This window comes from Callorhinus ursinus, unplaced genomic scaffold (assembly GCF_003265705.2).
Source record: "Callorhinus ursinus isolate GAN/ISIS: 27379988/994484 unplaced genomic scaffold, GSC_fseal_2.0 scaffold10, whole genome shotgun sequence".
Taxonomy (NCBI): domain Eukaryota; kingdom Metazoa; phylum Chordata; class Mammalia; order Carnivora; family Otariidae; genus Callorhinus; species Callorhinus ursinus.
The window spans coordinates 60,575,129-60,597,884 of record NW_027397072.1 but is presented as its reverse complement, the minus strand read 5'-3'; the positions used below and the strand labels follow the sequence as shown (position 1 = coordinate 60,597,884).

Below are 22,756 nucleotides of genomic sequence, written 5' to 3'. Positions count from 1 at the left end.
AAGAAGATGTGGTGTGTACACACACACACACACACACACACACACACACACACACACACGGAATATTATGCAGCCATCAAAAAGATGAAATCTTGCCATTTGCATCGACGTGGATGGAACTAGAGGGTATTATGCTAAGCAAAATGAGTCAGAGAAAGACAAGTATCATATGATCTCACTGATATGAGGAATTTGAGAAACAAGACAGAGGATCATAGGGGAAGGGAGGGAAAAATGAAACAAGACGAAACCAAAGCAGGAGACAAACCATAAGACACTCTTGATCTCAGGAAACAAACTGAGGGTTGCTGGAGTGGAGGGGTGTGGGAGGGAAGGGGTGGTTGGGTGATGGACACTGGGGAGGGTATGTGCTATGGTGATCGCTGTGAATTGTGTTAAGACTGATGAATCACAGACCTGTACCCCTGAAATAAATAATACATTATGTTAATTTATATATATATATATGGCTCTTTTAGAGGTGTACATCATGAAAGCAAATTCAGAAAAAAGATAAAAAATATTAAAATTACAATGCTTTAAATAAAGGCAGTGTGAAGCCAGTTCACGCTCTTTAGTTATCACAAAGAAAAAAAAGAAGGAAAATGTCAGGGAGGGAAAAGGATAGAGCAGAAAGTGTCAGGAATCCCTCCCTGCACCTAAACAGCAATCATACTGACAGAAACTACTGATCCAACTATTCTGAAACTCTGGAGTCAATTTGAACTTTCACACTCACAGATGTCCAAGGAAAAGGCTAGCCAGTAAATTGTGGTTAATAATGGTCAATTTCAGCCCTCAGTGTGACAGTAGCTACCCATTCCCCACCCCCATGTCCCTATGGCAAACAGATGTGGGGACGATCGTATGTTATTCTGCTACAGCTTGCTGGAGCCAGGGTCGGCAAAAATAATCTTGTCTGTAATTTTCTTACACCACAGACAAAAATAAATTCAAAATGGATGAAAGATCTAAATATGAGGTAAGAAACCATTTAAATCCTAGAGGAAAACACAAGCAATAACATCTTTAACATCAGCCATAGTAACTTCTTTCTAGATAGGTCTCCTGAGGCCTAAGCAAAATAAACCACTGGGACTTCATCAAAATAAAAAGCTTCTGAACAGTAAAGGAAACAATCAACAAGACTAAAAGACAACCTACTGAATGGAAGAAGATATTTGCAAATGACTTATCTAATAAAAGGTTAGTATCCAAAATCTATAAAGAATTTATTTAAAAACACCCACCAAAAAACAAATAATCCAATTAAAATGGGTAGAAAAAAATGAGTATTTTATACAAATGGCCAAAAGACACACAAAAAGATGCTCAACGTCACTCAGCATCAGGGAAATGCAAATCAAAACCAGAATGAGACATCACCTCACCCCTCTCAGAATGGCTACAATCAACAACACAAGAAACAACAGCTGTTAGAGAGGATGTAGGGAAAGGGAAACCCTCCTGCACTATTGGTGGGAACGCAAACTGGTACACCACTGTGGAAAACAGTATGGAGGTTTAGAATCTGAAACCATACTGAAAATAGAACTACCCTATAATCCCGCAATTGTACTACTAAGTATTTACCCAAAGAATAAAAATACTAATTTGAGGAGCACCTGGGTGGCTCAGTCAGTTAAGCCTCTGACTTTAGCTCAGGTCATGATCACAGGGTTCTGATACCATGCCCCGTGTTGGGCTTCACGCTCAGTGGGGAGTCTGCTTCTCCCTCTCCCTTTGCCTCTCCCCCTACTTGTGCTCACTCACTCTCTCAAATAAATAAAATCTTTTAAGAAAAACACTAATTTGAAGGGACACATGCACCCTGATGTTTATAGCAGCATTATCTACAATAGCCAGATTTGGAAACAGTCCAAATGTCCAATGACTGATGAATGGATAAAGATGTGGTATAAATACAAAGTGGGAATATTACTCAGTCATAAAAAAAAAAAATGAAATCTTGCCATTTGCAACAACGTGGATGGAGCTAGAGTGTATTATGCCAAGCAAAATCAGTCAGAAAAAAACAAATACCGTACGATTTCACTCATATTTAAAAGAACAAAACAAGCACAAGGGGAAAAAAGAGAGGGAGAAGCAAATCAAGAACTACAGAGAACAAATAACGGTTATCAGAGGGGAGGCAGTAGGGGGGATGGGTTAAATAGGTGATGGGGATTAAAGAGGGTGCTTGTGATAAGCGCCACGTATTGAATGGAAGTTTGGAAGTTTTAAATCACTAAATTACATATTCAAAGAAACTTCCTACAAGAATATCTGCCCCCCCCAGAAAAAACAAACTCTGAAGAAGGAAAAGAATCTCATTTATTTCCAGACTTACCACATTATAAAATTCCAATGTCCGGTTTTCAATTAAAACACACACACAAACAAGGTATAAGAAGAAATAGGAACGTGTGGCCCACTGAAATGAATAAAATAAATCAATGGAAATATACCTAAGGAAGCCCATGTGTCAGGCTCTCTCAACAAAGATCTTAAAATGGCTACCTTAAAGATGTTCTAAGACCTAAAGGAAGAAAAGGACAAAAACAGGAAAACAGTGCCTAAACAAAATGAGAATATCATTAACAAAACAAATTCTAAAAAGGAGCTATAAGAAATTAGAAGCTGAGAAATAAAAGAACTGAAATGAAAATACACTAGATGAGGTTCAGCAGCACATCTGAGTAAGCAGAAGAAAACAGCAAACTTGAAATTATGGAAAGTGAAATTACTGAGTTTAAGGGACAGGAAGGAAATAAAGAAAAGTAAACAGATTCTAAGTGACTTGTGGAAACCATCAAACCTACCAACACAGTCATAGGAATCCCAGAAGAGAAAGGTACACAAAGTATATATGAAGAAAAAATGGCTGAAAACTTCCAAATTTGATGGAAGACATGAATCTACAAAGCCAAGAAGTTCAACAAATCCAAGTAGGATAAACTCAAAGAGCCCTAGGCCAACCTTATTATAATCAAACTGTTAACAGTCAAATACAGTAAAATCATCCTGAAAACAGAGATAAGCAACCCACCACATGCAAGGGATCTTCAGTAAGAGTATAAGCTAATTTCTAATCAAAAGTCCTGAGAACCAGAGAAAGCGGGATGATATATTTAAAGGCTGAAAGAAAAAACTTTCAATTGAGAATTGTGTAACAGGAGAAACTCTCCTTATGAGGAAGGAATTAATACATTCCCAGATAAACAAAAGCTAAAGGAGTTCACTACAACTAGACCTACCCTGCTAGAAATGCTAAAGGAAGTCCTTCAGAATGAAATGAAAAGAAGCAAGTGACTAAAGACCTCTGATAAATACACAGGCAATTAAAAGCTAGTATTATTATTTTCATTTGTAACTCCACCTTTTATTTGCTATATGATGTCACAAAGGCAAAAAGAATTATTATTAATCTACATAACCGGGCACACAATGTATTAAGTTGAAATCTGTGGTATGAATAACAAAAATGAGGGAGAAGGAGCTATACAAGAGCATAATTTTTGTGTACTATTTAAGTTGACATATTCAAATTAGACAAGAATGTCAAGATGTTAAATGTAATTTCCATGTTAAACACAAATTATCTATAGAATATACAAAAAAAGAAATGAGATGGGAAATCCAAACTACAAACAACTACAAAAGGCTATAACAGAAATGATAGGCAAAAACACTGTAAGACATATAGAAAGGAACAGAAAATTGGCAGAAATAAATCACTCTTTGAGGGATTAATTTAAATATGAATGGCTTAGGGGTACCTGGGTCGCTCAGTCGGTTAGGCATCCAACTCTTGATGTTGGCTCAGGTCATGATCTCAGGGTTGTGAGATCAAGCCTCACATCAGGTGATGTATTTAGCACAAATTCTGCTTGTCCCTCTCCCTCTGCTCCTCCCCCCCCGCCATGCACCCACTCTCTCTCTCTCTGAAAACAAAATCTAAACAAAAAATATGTATATAAATATACATACACATACATATATATACATAAATGGCTTAAACTCTGCTATCGAAGACAGAGATTGGTAGAAAAGATTTTAAAAACATGCTACAACTGTATGTAGTCTAAACATGATACAACTGTATGTAGTCTACAAGAGACACAATATATATCCAAAGACACAACAAACAGGCTAAAAGTTAAAGGATTAAAAAAGATACTCTGTGCAAATAATAAGCAAGAGAGAGCTGGGCTGACTATACTAAAATCAAGTAAGACAGACTTTAAATTTTTAAAAGGCTACTGGAAAAAAAGAGACTTACCCCATTACCCAACAATCCCACTTCTGGGTATATAACCAAAAGAATTAAAAGCAGGATTTCAGGGGTGCCTGGCTGGCTCAGTCAGAAAAGGACGCAACTCTTGATCTTGGGGTCATGAGTTCGAGTCCCACAGGCGGTGTTGAGATTACATACATACATATACACATAAGTAAATAAAAGTAGAATTTCAAAGAGATAGTTGCACACCTGTATTTGTTGGACCATTATTCACAACCGTCAAAAAATGAAAGCAAAGTAAACGTCCACTGACAAATGACTGTGGCACATACATACAATGGAATGTAATTCAACCTTACAAGAATGGAAATTCTGTCACATGCTACAATATGGTGAACCACGAGGACATTATGCTGAATGAGATAAGCCAGTCACAGTAGGAGAAATACTATAGGATTCCACTAACGTGAATATAGAGTAGTCAAAACACTACAAACAATAGAATGGTGGCCAACAGCAGCTGAGAGTCAGAAGAATAGAGGAGTTGTTGTTGTTGTTCAATGACTTACTGGTTTTTTGTTTTCTTTTAATTTTTAAGTAAACTCTATGCCTAACGTGGGGCTCAAACTCATAACCCCAAGATCAAGAGTTGCATGTTTTGCCAGCCAGGTGCCCCTTTGTTATTCAATGAGTACAGTTTTGGAAGATGAAAAGGTTTTAGAGATCTGTTATACAACAATATGGATAGTCACTATCAGAACTTAAGAATGGTTCAGAGGGTAAAACTTACATGGTTTCCTTTTACAGTTAAGTCTTTTTTTAAAAACACTAACAAACAGTGATATAATTTATTAATAAAAGGTTCCATACAAGGAGATATAACAATTATAAACATACTTTATAACTCAAAGCTAAAAGAACAGAAATAAAGATCAGAGCACAGACACATAAAATACAGATTAGAAAAACAATTCAGAAAATTAAGAAAACCAATAGTTGGTTCTTCTAAAAGATTATCATTTAGCTAGCTTGAAAAAAAAAGGAAGAAGACAAATAGCTAAAAAATCAGAAATGTAAGTGTAACATTACCACCAAACTTACAGATTAAAAAAAATTTAACAGAATGCTATGAACAACAGTACACCAAAAAATTAGATAACCTAGAGGATTAGGATGAATTCCTTGCAAACTACCTATACTGACTCAAGAAGGAATAGAAAAGGTCAACAGTCCTGTAAGAGATTGAATCGGTAATCAAAAACCTCTTAAAAAGTACTAAAATACATGGCTTACCTGGGGAATTCTAACAAACATTTAATAAAAAATTAACACAAATCCTTCTCAAATCCTCCCCAAAAACTGAACAGAAGGAAATACTTCCTAACTCATTCTATGAGGCCAAAGTCTTCATAAGAATAGAAAATTACTAAGCAGTATTTCATAAATGACAAAATGTCCTCCAGAAACCATTAGCAAATCAAATCCAAGACCATACGGAAAGGATTATTCCCTATGACCAAGTAAGATTTATCCCAGGAATTCAAGTGTGGTTCAAAAAGCGAATTAGTCTAACACATCATTATTAATCAATGGAAAAAAAAGATAGCTTTTCTGATGCAGAAAAGCTATCTGACAAAATCCAACACCCTTTCATAATAAAAATTCTTGGAACAACTCTTTAGCATGATAAAGGATATTTATGAAAACCCCACAGTTAACAGCATACTCAATGATAAATGACTGATTTTTCCCCTAGGATCAGGAACAAGATAAGGATGCTCACATTTATCACTGCTATTCAAAACTACACTGAAATTCTACCAGAGTTATTGGACTCCACCCCCCACAAAAAATTTAGTGCATCCAAATTAGAAAAGATGTGAAACTGTTTAAAAATGACACAATCTTATATACAGAAAAATCTATATATAAAAAGCTAGAACTAAAAATCAAATAGACAATGTTAAGAGTACAGATCAACAAGCAAAATTCAGCTATGTTTTCATATGCCAGCAATTACTTATCTGACAAGGAATTTAAGATAGTAATTCCATTTACAATAGCATACAAAGAATAAAATACAATTGATCCTTGAACAACACAGGGGTTCAGGGCCCCGATTCCCTGTGTGGTCAAAAAGCTGGGTATAACCCTGACTCCCAAAAACATAACTATCAAAAGCTTATTGCTGACCCTAAGTCTAAACAAGAACAAAAGCGAAAAACCTAAACGAGAATACCAATAACATAAGCACTTAACACATATTTTTATGTTATATATAATACATACTGTACTCTTACAATAAAATGTTAAGAAAATTTTAAGAGAAAATATACTTACAGTACTATACTGTATTTATTAAAAAAAAAAAACAACCTACGTTTGTGGACCTAGGCAGTTCAAACCTGTGTTGTTCAAGGATCAACTGTACTCAAAAATGAGTCTAACCAAAGAGGTGAGGGATGCCTGAGTGGCTCACTCGGTTAAGCATCTGACTACAGCTCAGGTCAGGATCTCAGGGCCCTGGGATCGAGCCCTATGTGGGGCTCCATGCTCAGCAGGGAGTCTGCTTCTTTCCCTCTTCCTCTGTCCCTACCCCCGTTCATGCTCTCTCCCAAATAAATAAATAAAATCTTAAAAAAAAAAAAGAAGTGAAATACTTGTATACTGAAAACTACAAAACACTGCTCAAGGAAATTAAGGTTTAAATAAATGGAAAAACATCCCATGTTCATGGATAGAAAGACTAAACATGGTTAATATGTTAATACTACCCCAAAGCGATCTATACATTCAACACAATCCCTTCAAAATTCTAAGAGTCTTTGGTCAGAAATGGAAAAGCCAATCCTCAAATTCAGAGGAAATTGCAAGGAGTTCTAAAAGCCAAAACAATCTTAAAAAACAAAAAACAAAAAACTGTGAAACCTACAAGAAAACAGTAATTAGAACAGTATGGTATTAGCAGAAGGACAGATATATAGACCAATGGAGTAGAACACCCAGAAATAAACTTTCACATAAATGGTCAACTCATTTTCAACAGTGCCAAGACCATTCAATGGAGAAAGGACAGTCTCTTGAACAACAGGTGCTGAGAAAACTGGATATTCACAAATTATTTACCTTACACCATATACAAAAATCAAGTCTAAATGGGTAAGAGACCTAAACTCATGAGATAAATACATAAAACTCTGCTAAGAAAACATTGGGGAGAATCTTCACATTTGATTTGACAATGGTTTCATCACTAGAACACCAAAAACACAGGCAACAAAAACAACAGATAGTTGAAATTCATCAAAATCAAGACTTTTTTGTGCATCGAAGGATACTTGATCATTATTTTAAGTAAGCTCTACGCCCAAGCTGAGGCTTGATCTCACCACCCCCAAGATAAAGAGTCCCATGCTCTACCAACTGAGCCAGCCAGGTGCCTCAGTATCTAAGGATACTTTAAAGAAAGAAAAAGAAAATTCACAGGAGTTGGAGAAAATATATGTAAATTTTATCTGGTAGGGAATTAACATCCAGAAGGTAAAAAGTAGTATTAAACTTAACAAAAAACTCCCAACAAACCAATTCAAAAAAAGGGCAAAGGACCTGAATAGACATTTCTCAAAAAAAGATATACAAATGGCCAGTTAGCCCATGAAAGGGTGCTCAAGTCATTAGTCATTAGGAAATGCAAATAGATGCAAATTTAAGCCACAGAGCGGTATCACCACACTCCTACTAGAATGACTACATTTTTATTTATTTAAAATATGGACCATTTCATGAATGTGAGTGTCATCCTTGTACAGGGCCATGCCAATCATTTTAGTATATGTGCTGCTGAAGCATGCACCTAAATTTTTTTTCTAAAGGCAAGTAACAAGTGTTGGCAAGGATGGTAAAATACTGCAGTCACTGTTGAAAAGTTTGGTAGTAAGTGAAAAGATTAAACAATTACCGTATGACCCAACAATTCTTTTTTTTTTTTTCTTATTAAGAGAGAGAGAGCGCGCTCATGAACATGTGCAGCAGGAGGGCGATCCCAAGCAGGATTCATGCCCAGTGCAGAGCCCAACATGGAGCTCAATTTCACAGCCCTGAGATCATGACCCAAGCCAAAATCAAGAGTCAGACGCTGAACCAACTGAGCCACCCAGGCACCCTTATGACCCAGGAGTTCTAACCCAAGTATATACACAGAAGAACTGAAAGCAGGGACTCAAACATATGCTGTACAGCCACGTTCACAGAAGCATTATTCACAATAAATAGCCAAAAGAAGCAACTCAGATGTCCATGCATGTAGAAATGAAAACACTAGGGGTGCCTGGGTGGCTTGGTCAGTTGAGCATCTGACTCTTGGTGTCAGCTCTGGTCATGATCGCATGGGTTGTGGGATCAAGCTGCTTTGAGATTCTCTCCCTCTGCCCCTCCCCACACACTCTCTCTCTTTCTCTTTCTCTCTCTCTCAAATAAATAAATACTCTTAAAAAAAAAAAAAAGAAATACATTAAATGTAGTATATACAAACCATGGAATATTTGGCCATAAAAAGAAAACTTTTATATATGTGATAACAGGGATAACCCTCAGTAACACTGTGTGTAGTAAGTCACACAAATATTTTATGATTCTACTTAAGTGAGTGAGGTACCTAAAATAGGCATATTCATATAGACAAAATGTAGAATATAGGAAACCAAGAGCTTAGGGGAGGGAAAAATTGACAATTATTGTTTAATGGGTACAGAGTTTTTGTTGGAGATGGTGTCAAAGTCTTGGATACAGACCGTGGTGATGGTTACACTACACTAAATTTATTTATGGCATTGAACTGTACAGTTACTAATGGTTAAAATGGTAAATTTTACGTTAATATTTATATATTTGTATCACAATAAAAAAATTAATGAAGAAAATAAGAGAAAAAAGTAAATATATGTGTTAAAAGGCATCATCCCAAAACTCAAACTACTAATCAGGTCTACTACAAAGTTTTGAGGGGAAGTAAGAGTGGCTTTCGTATCTTACATCCAGTCAAACACTTCAAGTACAAAGAAAACAGACATCTCAAGTATGTAGTACCCCAGAATAAAACATCCATAAATTTCTCTTTAGGGAAAACAAAGGCTACTCAGTGATATCCACAAGAATAAATACTCATTAATTCTGGAATGAAAGAAACAGAAATGAGGAAAAAGGACTGGTGGTGAGTGATATACTTAAATACAAAATTAGCACTAAACAACTGTAGAAATTATGGTTCTACTGTAGAATTTAAAACATAATTTGATAAAGCACAAATAATACAGTGAAAACAGGGAAGTAGAAAATGAGAAAAGATAAATAATGAGAATTCTCTCATCTTCTGTGGAAGAGAATCAATCACTGTAATTTAGAATGAAAAGAAACAAACCCACAAAGAAAATGAGAGTTAATAACAGATACTAGATTTCAACAAACTTCTGAAAGACTAAAATGAAGGGAATGCATTTTAAAATGTACAGGTAGAGAAGGGTATAGCTCAGAGTAATTTGTGAGTGAGAAGCAGAGGAGGTAAGTTAACCTTCCACTGTAACTAGGGAAGATACTGGACTCATAGACCTAGATCTGATGGACAGCAGGAGATATGGAAATAAAAACACAGGATTTCACTGAATACTCTTAATAACTGTATTTGTTAGCCATGAGTCAGAAAAATACGAACAGCCAACCTATTTATTCTACCCATCCATCAGGGCTCTCCCCTGGGTAAAAAATTATACAAAACCATGCTTTTAAGCACAGATACTAGTATCCCTTTTCACTCTCTTTTAGAAGTTCCACAGGCAGAAAGCCTAATGACTCTAATGAGAAAAATATGAGTTGTTTTACCATTACTACGTCTGAAAATGTTTCCAAACAGGAGTCGCACTTGAGACAGCTCTAATAAAAAAATATTTAACAACAGCCAAGAATACCCAGACCACTTACCTAGTCATCTTTCCTAAATATAAACGGGTAACAAAGGCATACATGAAGACACCCAACAACATAAAAAAGAACACAGCTCATGTTAAACTCCTAAAAAGGCAGGAAGGAAAGAATTCAAATCTCTAAGATAAAACACAGAAGGATATTACAGTGTCCAGATTCTAATTCAAGTAGAGTCATAACTTCACATGCTAGCAGCATGTCTCATAAAGCAGTAATCTAAATGTGTATACAAGTACACATGCTGAAGCTAATAAGCACTCATATGGGAAGTAAAAAGCTTCTAAAATTAGTCATCACTAATCCTTTTGAGAATCTAATGACAATTATGTGCATAAAGCACATCTGAATCAGATGACATTTAAGTCCTACTAAATCCTAGAGAATCGGACTTTTGTCATTGACACAAAGATCTCTCCCCAAAAACTTAGCTCCATATTAAGATAAAATTATTGTATCAGTAATTTACATGCATTTACACAAGCGTTTAAATCTGGAAAGCATTTAACAATATATTCTAATAGAATGCAAGGATTCTGAAGGTATTTTTTGATGTCCTATGACTAAAACATTTTACAGTGAAAGGGTCTGTAGAGGGAAATATAAAGGTAACCAAATCAAACCAGAATAGGTAACTTTAAATGGTAGAGAGTCATTTAAATGTCAAAATATTTACTTTATATACTAGTCTCTGTATTTATTGAGAAACTAATATACGCACGTAAAAGTTTCAAAGTTTACATAAGCATAGACAATAAAAAGGAAGTCTTCCATCCATCCCAGATCACTTACCCACAAATAAACCTATTAAAATTTCTTCTGTATTTTTCCAAATAGTTCCAGGCATTCATAAGCACACACTGCATGTATATACATGTAATATATATACATATATATTATAGATGCATCCTCTTTTATAACTGTCTAAATACACATTGGGAAAATACACCATATACATGGGATTTTCTCTCAATAAAAGATTTATTACCTATGCAGCATTTAGTAAAACTGTTTCTTACATATTGTTCCACATGAACACAATACAGCACCTTCAGTCCTTCTCATGACTACAAAGGATACTATTATATGAATTTCCCAAAACTTATTAAAATAGTCCTACAGTGACATTCCTTTTCTGCTATATGGTCAATGCTGTAGCGAACATCCTCATGTACATGTATATACAGAATTACAGAAATAGAACTGCTATATTGCTTCCCAAAAGCTATACCACACTGTGGTCAATATAATGCATTACTAAACATAATGGGAATTACCCAAGAAATGAAAATGCCATTACAATATTTGAACTTACATTTAATTACAAAGATAAGTATTTTTCAAATATTTATAAATACTTTTTCTATCAATTTCAAATCCATTTGTCACTTTTGTCTATTTTCTCCTTGGATTCCAATATAAGAGTTATGGTACAAACAATGAAAAAAGCAGCAGCCAATCCAATTACTATGAGTGAAGTGTGTGTGCGAGCGCACGCGTGTGTGTGTGTGCACGTGTATCTCAGGGAGCAAAGTGACCTCAAAAACTTAACTCCACATGGGAGGAAAAAAGACTAAGGTAAAACTGTATGAAACTAACCAACTCCAGACTTTGAAATTAATTATATTTAGTGCTCAAATTCTTAAAAAACTCAAAATGTAAAAATTCCTGATCATTCTAAATTTGTGGTAGCTTCAGAAGTAAAGTAGTAACAAACTGCAGAAAGTCCCAATTAAATTAACCCTGAAAATATACTTATTTTACATAGTTAATCTTTTATAGATATTTTAAGTTTTTGCAAACTGTATCACAGATTATGCCACAATTTTTAATTATTCCCTTACTAGGTCACTTCAACTTCTCGCTAGGGCAAAATGCTAAAACCTTTAACAGGTCATACTACCAGTTATCAATCTGATGAACCTCAGTTTCAATAAAGAATGCGCCACTATTCCTAGCTATTTATTCTGTAATGATACACTTATCATTATTCTCCTATTCTCCTAGTCTTGCTCTGAACAAAATAAAAATCTTAAATCTACTAAAATGCATAAAATTTTCAGAAAATTATGAAAATTTCCCTTTGTTCTGGAAGTGCTTCTTTAATTTACTGAAATGACAGTAATGTATAAATATACAGTATTAAATATGGGAAGTAAAAAAAAGTATTGAAAAATTACCACAACCATCTAAGACGTAAGGTCTTGAGACACACAATTATTATCAAAAATTTGAAACTGTTCATATAAAAAGTTTATGAATATATGAAGTAATCAACTATAATGGAAGAAAGAGAAATATAATGGACAAAGTATAATGGGAGAAATGACTATTATTATAGCAATAATAAATATAACTGAAATTCCTAAGAATAAGCTTAATATAAAGTAAAACTTATATACAAAGAACTTTAAAAATTTTTTCTTTTTTTTTAAAGATTTTATTTATTTATTTGAGAGAGAACGAGAGATAGAGAGCATGAGAGGGAAGAGGGTCAGAGGGAGAAGCAGACTCCCTGCTGAGCAGGGAGCCCAATGTGGGACTCGATCCCGGGACTCCAGGATCATGACCTGAGCCGAAGGCAGTCGCTTAACCAACTGAGCCACCCAGGCGCCCCAAGAACTTTAAAATTTTGAATGACACAAAAGAAAATAAACAGTGTTAAGCTTTGGACAGGAAGACAACTTGGATTCTCTTCAAATTCACATTACAATTAAAATTACAATATTTTTAAAGAATAAGTCAATGCTAATATTTACATGAAAAAACAGAAAAAAATCTTTTTTTTTTAAGATTTTATTTGTCAGAGAGAGAGAGAGCACAAGCAGAACTGCAAAGCAGAGCAGGCAGAGGGAGAAGCAGGCTCCCTGCTGAGCAAGGAGCCCAACACAGAACTCGATCCCAGGACTCTGGGATTACGACCTGAGCTGAAGGCAGATGCTTAACCAACTGAGCCACTCAGGCATTCCCAGAAAAATTATTTAAAAATATATAAAAAAGAATCAGCCCTGCCAGATATGAACAAATACTCAAAAAAAAAAGTATAGATATTAGTATAAACCCATGATCAGCAAATGTTTTCTTAAAGGACCAGACAGTAAATGTTTCAGGATTTAAAGTGGTAAGTATTACATATACTATATAAATATACAAGCACTATACTCTGCCACTGCAGTATGAAAGTAGCCACAGGCAGTATGTCAAAGAAAGTACAAGGCTATGTTGCAAAAAATATTTACAAAATGAAGTGGCCGGCCCAAAAGCCTTGTTTACCAAGCCAAAAGTTTACCAATCCCTGGTATACAGATCATGACTGGATATACTGATAGGTCAGTCTACAGACTCCAGAAACTGACCTAGTCAAAATGAAACTGGTACCTCAATTCAATAAGGAAAAGAAGAATTACTGAACAAGTGGAATGGGGACAACTACATAACAAAAAAATGGGGTAAAAAGTTAAGATAAATGACATCCTGAACCAAGAAAAACTCCAAATGGATCAAAGACTAAAATATAGGGTCACCAGGGTGGCTCAGTGAGTTAAGCATCTGCCTTCGGCTCAGGTCATGAATGATCCCAGAGTCCTGGGATCAAAACCCATGTCGGGCTCTCTGCTCAGAGAGGAGGCTGCTTCTCCCTCACCCTCTGCCTCTCTGTACCACCCCCACCCCTGCTCATGCTTTCTCTCTCTCTCTAGCTCTCTCTCAAATAAAATCTTAAAAAAAAAAAAAAAGACTAAAACATAAAACTGAAACAAGAAGGAACTAAAGGAGAACTTTCTTAGAACTCTGGAGTGGAAAAGGCATTTCACACCATAAGACAAAATCCACAGGACATAAAAAAAAAATCCAACCACAAGTCTGAAACCACAAACTTGAAACTGAACACTAAAAACCACCTTAAGCAAAAGACATCAAAGTAGAAAATAGTTATAACTCTTAACACAGACACAAGTCCAATTTCACTGATATATAAAGGTCTCCTACAAAAAGAACAAGTAAAATCACTGATAAATGACAAAGAATATCAACAGACACTCCCAGTAAAGGAAAAAAAAATGGCTCTTAAACATAAGATTTGCAATTTGATTCACATAAACAAAATGAAAATTTCAAATACACATTTCACCCATCAGTGTAGCAAATATCAAGAAGTGTAAGGACACAACATAGGAAGATGAGGAAAAACAGGCATTATCACACCATTATGTACCACAAGTAAACCGAACAGATGCTTTAATCAAACAATTCTCCTTAAAAGATAAATCTTTTGCACATAGATGAAATGAACATGTTAAAACTTATTTTAGCATTGCTTATAACAGAAAATATTGGGAAAAAAATAATGCCTATGAATGGGAATTGGTTAAATAAATTATCATACATGCATGTACTGAAACACTATGCCCACTTTAAAACACTGGTGTTTTATATATTGATATTCAATAATCCTGATGATAAATAAAGTGAAAAAAAGCCAAGTCCACTTAGTATGCAACATTTGTAATAAAGACGACAAAAAAAAGGAAGACAAGAAAATAAGCTTTCAAGTTAGCTATTTATGTAGAAAATCTATGATGCACCTTAGAAGAATGGTATTCCTGGGAAACAGGGACAGGGGGCGGAATACATAACATATATTTTATATTTATTTTTTGGATTTTGAACCATGTAGACATATGCTTATTCAAAAAACTAGAGAAAACAGTATAGGAGGAAAGAAGAATACCAATACAACATTCAGGATAGAAAGGTTTACTATATCAACAAAAAAATAATAGGTAAATGTCTCTTAATAAACCAAGATGGTTTCATGTAGAACGTCCAGTTGACTGACTCTCATTTCCTTCAATTCTACCCGTAATATAATAAGACATAGATTGTCAAGCCAGACTCCACAGATTCCATGCCAACTTTCTCTATGTCTCAGTTTCTTTAGCTATAAATTTAGGATAAGAGAACTTACCTGATAAGGGAATAAAACACTTAGAACAAATAATAAGGAAGCACTTAATAAATGTGTGCTTTTAATATTACCTGTGCTGCAGCCCAAATGCAATCAATATGCTGAGTACTCAGTCTCCCTTCCGCTGCCAAGAAGTTCAAAATCACTTGGCACTGTTTGATAATCTGGAAAAGAAAAACTTATTATAGCTAATTTTCTAAAGTATTCTTCTCTTAATAGAGCACAGAAGTCATGTAATTGTCCACAAACCTCAATATGTAAATTTGGTCCAAATATATGCTCTACCACATTGTTGCTTATAAGCCAGTCTGCAAGTTCTTTTGCAATGGACCTAAAGTCAAAAACAAAAACAGTTAACACATCAAAAAAAGATTAGTAACATTTTTCCCCAAGCCAAAAAGGCAGATTCAGTTGAAAACCTAAATGTTTTTTAAAGGTGAGTTTATTTAATTATTAAGTAGGCTCCATGCCCAATGTGGAGCTTGAACTCATGACCCTGAGATCAAGAGTCACATGCTACATGCTCCACCATCTGAGCCAGCCAGGTGCCCCACAAAACTTAAATTTGACCACAAACAAATTATAAAGAAGTGATTATAAACAATTAACTGGTTAGAATACCACAGAGGATAATTAAAAGAGTGGTGCCTGAGTAGCCTACGCAGTGGGTTGGTTGTCTTGACTCTGGGCTTTGGTTGGGGTCATGATCTCAGGGTCGTGGGACTGAGCCCTGGGTTGGGCTCCACACTCCACAGGGAGTCTGCTTGAGATTCTGTCTCCCTCTCCCGCTCGTGCTCTCTCTCTCTCTAAAATAAATAAATCTTAATTAAAAAACTAAAAGAAATGGTAATACTGCCTGAATTTATAAACAAGCAAAGACAAATATGGAAAGATAAGGAGTACACAGGTGAAAATACCAAGTGTAACAATAAGCAACATATTTTCTCATTCTAAGACTTTGCCTTTCCACTTTTTAATTTCCACAGTAGACATTTCAGCATTCAGGGAAGGTTTCCCAATATGCCCTCTACAATAAGATAACATCAGAAAAATAGGTTACCAAAAGGAGTTAAAAAAAAAAAAAAAAGAATTCTCAAAGCCAAACTGAAAGTCCCCTGCCTGGTATTAATAAAGTGATTAAGGTGATTAAGTTATCCCTAAATATATCAATTGATTGTGCAGAACAACTCAGTTACATTTACCAACATCTCATTCTTCATTTCAAAAAGTAAACATCTTACAACACTTGTAGATTACCCTTCATTTTTTAAGAAGAGCTACCAATTCTCTTTTAGAATTAATAACTCACTGGCATAGAAGTTAACCTATTTTATTAGTTTTACCAATAAGGTAGTGTGAGTTTATCAGTTGTCATTTACACCTCTGAGACATACATGACATAATATACTGAACACACTTAAAGTACACAGTTTGATGAATTTAAGCTTTAGTATACATCTATGAATTCATCACTACCATCAAGGTAACAAACATATACATTAACCCAAAAAGTATTTTTAAGCCCCTGTCATCCATCCCTTTTCCAGTCCCCACAACCACACTCCTCAGTGATCTGCTTTGTTATTATAGTTTCATTTTCTAGAATTTCATGTGTAAAAAAAGATATACTATGTAATTTTTTTTTAAATCTGGCTTCTTTCACTCAGCATAATTTCTCTATTTTGCTTCATTTACAAATATCCCATTGTTTTAAGTTCTGATAATTATGAATAAAGCTGCTATAAACATCTGTGTGCAGGCTTTTGTGTAGATGTAAGTTTTCAACTTCTCTGGGTAAATATCAGGGAGCACAACTGCGAGGCCTATGATAAGAGTATGTTGAGTTTTATAAGAAACTGCCAAACTGTCTTCCAAAGTGGAATGCACTCCCATCAGCAATAGATGAGAATTCTTGTTGCTCCACATCCTTGTCAGCAATTGGTGTTATCAGTATTCTGAATGTTGACTATTCTAATAGACGTGCAGTGGAATTCCATGATGTTTTAATTTGCATTTCCCTGACAAAAGAGGATATAGGGCATCTTTTCATACACTTGTCATCTGTGTATCTTCTATTGGCAAGACGGCTGAGAAAATCTTTGGCATACTATTTTTAATCAGATTGTTCATGTACTTAGTTAAATTTCATGATTCTCTGTAAATTCTGGATAACAGTCCTTCATTAGATGTATCTTTTGCAAATATTTTTCCCCCTGCCTATGGCTGGCTATCTTCTCATTCTCTTGACATTATCTTTCACAGAGCACAAGTTTTTAAATTTTAATGAACTCCAGCTTATCAATTCTTTCTTTCATGGATCATGGTGTTGTATCCAAAAGGTCAGTGCCATACACAAGGTCATCTAGGTTTTTTTCCTATCTGCTAGGAGTGATATAGTTTTGCATTTTATGTTTATGTGTATATTTTGAATTAGTTTTTATGAAGTGTATGAGGTCTGTGTCTAGATTCCTTCTTTTGCATGTAGTTGTCCAATTGCTTCAAAGCTGAAAAGACTATCATTGCTTCATGGTATTGCCTTTTCTTTTCTGACAAGGATCAACTAACTGTACTTATATGGTCTATTTCTGAGCTCTCTATTCTGTTCCATTGATCTGTGTCACCAATACCACATTGTCTTGATTACTGCAATGTTACAGTACATCTTAAAGATGGGCAGCATCAGTCCTCCAACTTTATTCTTTTTCTTTCAATATTGTTTTGGCTATTATGTGTCTTCTGTCTGTCCAAATAAACGTCAGAGTTATTTTGTTGATATCCAGAAAATAACCTGCCAGGATTTTCACTGAGATTTCAATGAATTTATAGATCAAAGTTGGGAAGAACTGTTATCTTTACATTTTCACATGTTCTATCCATAAAAATGGAATATCTCTCCATTTACTTAGTATTTTGGTATCTTTCATCAGAGTTTTACAATTTTCCTCATAGAAATTTAACAGAATATGAAGATCTATACCCAAGTATTTCACTTTTATACTGCTGACATAAATGGTATTGTATTTTAAATTTCAAATTTCAGGGGTACCTAGGTGGCTCAGTCAGTTAAGCATCTGACTTCAGTTCACGTCATGATCTCAGGGTCCTGGGATCAAGCCCCGCACTGGGCTCCCCACTCAGTGGGGAGTCTGCTTGTCCCTCTGCCCCACCCTGCTCATGCTATTATTTTTTAAAAATAAATTTCAAATTTCATGTGTTCAATACTGATATATAGAAAAGAAAATGAGTTTTCATCAACTTTGTATCCTGTAACCTTGCTGTCTTCACTAAGTTCCATGAGTCTGTCAGTTCTTTCAGATTTTCTATATAGATGATCATGTCATCTCCAATCAAAGACCAATTTCTTCCTTCCCAATCGGTGTAACTTTTATCTCCCTTCCTTGCCTTACTGCATTAGGTAGGATTCCAGTACAATATTGAAAAACATGGTATGAGAGGGAACACACTTTCCTTGCTCCTGATCAGAAAACCTGAGGTTCTATTAATATGATGTTACCTGTATGTTCTTTATCAAGTTGAGGAAGTTCCCCTCTATTCCTAATTTACTGAGAGTTTTTATCTTAAGTGTTCGAGTTTGCCAAATGCTTTTTCTTTATCTATTCATATGATTATGTGATTTTTCTTCCTTAACCTGTTGATGTGATGGATTACATGAAACGAACCAGACTTCCATACCTGAGATAAAACTCACTTGGTTGTGGTATATAGTTCTTTTTATACATTGTTGGATTTGATTCGCTTCTATTTTATGAAGATTTTTGCATCTATGTTCATGAGACATACTGGTCTATAGTTTTCTTACATGTCTTTGTCTGGTTTTGGTATTAGGGTAACTTCTTCCTTAAATTCCTTCTTTAAATATTAGGTAGAATTCACCAGTGAACACATATGGGCCTGGTGCTTTCTGTTTTGCAAAGTCAGTAATTCTTTTTAAAGGCAGGGGGGCAGAAGAGAGAGGATCTTAAGCAGGCATAGAGATCAATAATACAGTCGGACATTTAGCCAACTGAGCTACCCAGGAACCCCAGCAAAGACAATAATTCTTAATTCAACTTCTTTAATAGTTACAGGCTTCTTCAGATTGCCTATTTCTTTAAAAACATTTTTAAGTGGCTATTTAATGAAAAAAGTAGTGATAAGTATATTCTGGGTGAAAGAAAATAGCCTTCAAAATAGGACGTGCCATGAGAGCTCCCATATCTTCCCATCTACATGAATTATACACAGAAAAACTGAAAAGATGAAATAATTCATCTTGTTTATACATATAAGAATTAAAAAAGCCATTTAAGGGATGCCTGGGTGGCTTAGTAGGTTAAGCATCTGCCTTCAGCTCAGGTCATGATCCCTGGGATCATGTCCTGCATCAGGCTCCTTGCTCAATGGGGAGCTTGTTTCTCCCTCTGCCTGCGGCTCCCCCTGCTTGGGCTCTCGCTCTCCCCACTCCCCCTGGCAAATAAATAAATAAATATCTAAAAAAAAAAAAAAAGCCACTTAAGTCTAAAGAGAATAAAAAGCTATGAATTAGATATATAGTCCTCAAAAGGTAAAAGATCAAAATAAAACTACTGCTGTCCCCCCACATGCATGTTATCTCTAAAATAAATAAATAAAGGGATCCCTGGGTGGCTCAGTTGGTTAAGTGTCTGCCTTTGACTCAGGTCATGATCTCAGGGTCCTGGAATCAAGTCCCACATCGCGCTCCTTGCTCAATGGGGAGCCTGCTTCTCCCACTGCCTGCCACTCCCCCTGCTTGTGCTCGCGCGCTCGCTCGCTCTCTGATGAATAAATAAAACCTTTAAAAAAATTGTTTGAAAAAATAAGTAAAATAAAATCTATAAAAAAAATGGGGCACCCAGGTGGCTCACACACTTAAGCATCCGACTCTTGATTTTGGCTCAGGTCATGATCTCAGGGTCATGGGATCAAGCCCTGTGTCAGGCTCTGCGCCCAGCACAGAGTCTGCTTGTCCCTCTCTCTCTACTCTTCCCCTTGCTTGCTCACTCTATCTCAAAAATAAATAAAATCTTCAAAAAATAAACAAAACTACAAATGATATATTTTACCTATTCCTGGATAGCCCTACAAAAGCTATGAACCATGAGATAATTCTCTGACCTGTGTAACTTACAGAAAAACAATTCAACAACTAATTATAAAAAATAAACCTCATTCCTTCAGTACCTTCAAGGATATTATAAGGAGACCCACGGACTTTTCTAATCATACAGAACTGTAACTATAACTTAGCCAAGTATAGAACTGAACAACATCATCAATCACAACTATTGAGGGCTCTGGAAACATACATGTAAGTGGACTCCCAGAAGGAGTGGGCAGAGAAAAACAAACAAACAAACAAAACACCCTACAGAAATTATGGCCAAAATGTCCCACTCTGGGGTGCCTGGGTGGCTCAGGTTATGCAACGCCTTCGGCTTAGGTCATGATCCTGGAGTCCCGGGATCGAGTCCCGCATCGGGCTCCCTGCTCAGCAGGGAGTCCACTTCTCCCTCTGACCCTCCCCCCTCTGACCCTACCCCCTCTCATGCTCTATCTCATTCTCTCTCTCAAATAAATAAATAAATAAAATATTAAAAAGTCCCACTCTGATTAAAAAATTCTACTACACATCCAAAAATCACAACAAACTCCAACTAAGATATATATACAAGGAGATACACAGCTAGACTCATCATTAAGTTGTTAAAAGCCAAAGATGAAGAGCAAAATCTTGAGATCAGAAAGAGATAATGAAATGTGTGTACAAGGGAACAACAGTAAGTTTAACAGCTGGCTTCTCATCAGAAACAAAGGAGTAGAGCTATACTAGAACAATATTTCCACATTTTACTAAAATTCCATTATTAATCTGAAGTAAAGACTAAGCAACTAAGATGCATTCTGTAATGTAGTGACTAAGAAAATTTTTCAGTTATTAAAAAAAAGTCAATGGAATTAAAATGGTATACTAGGATAAAAGCAGTAAAGGAGAAACAAAAACCAAAAAGGTGGCATATAGAAAACCAATAGCAAAATGGAAGACATAAATCCAAATACAGAATGCCATTAAGAGTAAATGGATTAAATACTCCAATCAAAACGCAGAGATGGGGGCGCCTGGGTGGCTCAGTTGGTTAAGCAACTGCCTTCGGCTCAGATCATGACCCTGGGGTCCTGGGATTGAGCCCTGCATCAGGCTCCCTGCTCCTTGGGGAGTCTGCTTTCCCTCTCCCTGCCGCTCCCCCTGCTTGTTCTCTCTCTCTGTCAAATAAATAAATAAAATTAAAAAAAAAAAACCGCAGAGATGAAACAGATGAATGGATAAAGAAGATGTGTTTTATATATATATATGATGGAATATTATGCAGCCATCAAAAAAGAAATCTTGCCATTTGCAAAGATGTGGATGGAACTAGAGGGTATTATGCCAAGTGAAGTAAGCTGATCAGAGAAAGACAAGTATCATACGATCTCACTGATAAGAGGAATTTGTAATCTCAAGAAACAAACTGACGGTTGCTGGAGTGGTGGGGGTGGGAAAGATGGGATGGCTGGGTGATGGACATTGGGGAGGGTATGTGCTATGGTGAGCACTGTGAACTGTGTAAGACGGATGAATCACAGATCTGTACCTCTGAAACAAATAATACATTGTATATTAAAAAAAAAAAAGATAGTAGGAAGGGAAAAATGAAGGGGGGGAATCGGAGGGGGAGACAAACCAGGAGAGACTATGGACTCTGAGAAACAAATTGAGGGTTTTAGAGGGGAGGGAGGTGGGGGGATGGGTTAGCCCAGTGATGGTTATTAAGGAGGGCACGTATTGCATGGAGCACTGGGTGTTATACGCAAACAATGAATCATGGAACACTACATCAAAAACTAATGATGTAATGTATGGTGACTAACATAACATAATAAAATGAAATTTAAAAAAAAAAAAACACAGAGGTGAGTGCCCCTGGCTGGTTCAGATAGTAAAGAATACAACTCTTGATCTCAGGGTTCTGAGTTCAAGCCCCACATTGGGCATGGAGCCTACTTTAAAAAAAAAAAAAAAGGCAGGGGCGCCTGGGTGGCTCAGTTGATTAAGCGACTGTCTTCAGCTCAGGTCATGATTCTGGAGTCCCGGGATCGAGTCCTGCATTGGGCTCCCTGCTTGGCAGGGAGTCTGCTTCTCCCTCTGACCCTCTCCCCTCTCATGCTCTCTCTCTCTCTCTCTCATTCTCTCTCTCAAATAAATAAAAATCTTAAAAAAAAAAAGAAACCCTTAAAAAATAAATAAATAAATAATAAAACAAAAAGGCAGAGATTATAGGATTTGGTTTTTAAATCCAACTATATGCTGCCTCTAAAAGACAGACTTAAGGGCGCCTGGGTGGCTCAATGGTTAAGCATCTGCCTTCGGCTTAGGTCATGATCCCAGGGTCCTGGGATTGAGCCCCGCATCGGGCTCCCTGCTCAGTGGGAAGCCTGCTTCTCCCTCTCCCACTCCACCTGCTTGTGTTTCCTCTCTTGCTGTGTCTCTGTCAAATAAATAAATAAAATCTTTAAAA

General features: G+C 36.0%; 1 protein-coding gene across 4 annotated transcripts in view; it reads right to left on the bottom strand.

Moving 5' to 3' along the window:
• USP34 (ubiquitin specific peptidase 34) overlaps positions 1-22,756 on the bottom strand; it is a 257,260-nt gene that overhangs the window by 140,269 nt on the left and 94,235 nt on the right. For all 4 annotated transcript variants that reach the window (XM_073897663.1, XM_073897665.1, XM_073897664.1 and 1 more), the window contains exons 9-10: positions 15,429-15,510; positions 15,251-15,343 (exon numbers count right to left, since the gene is read on the bottom strand). In XM_073897663.1, the coding sequence (XP_073753764.1) occupies positions 15,251-15,343; positions 15,429-15,510 (175 nt within the window). The remainder of the gene's footprint in view (positions 1-15,250; positions 15,344-15,428; positions 15,511-22,756) is intronic.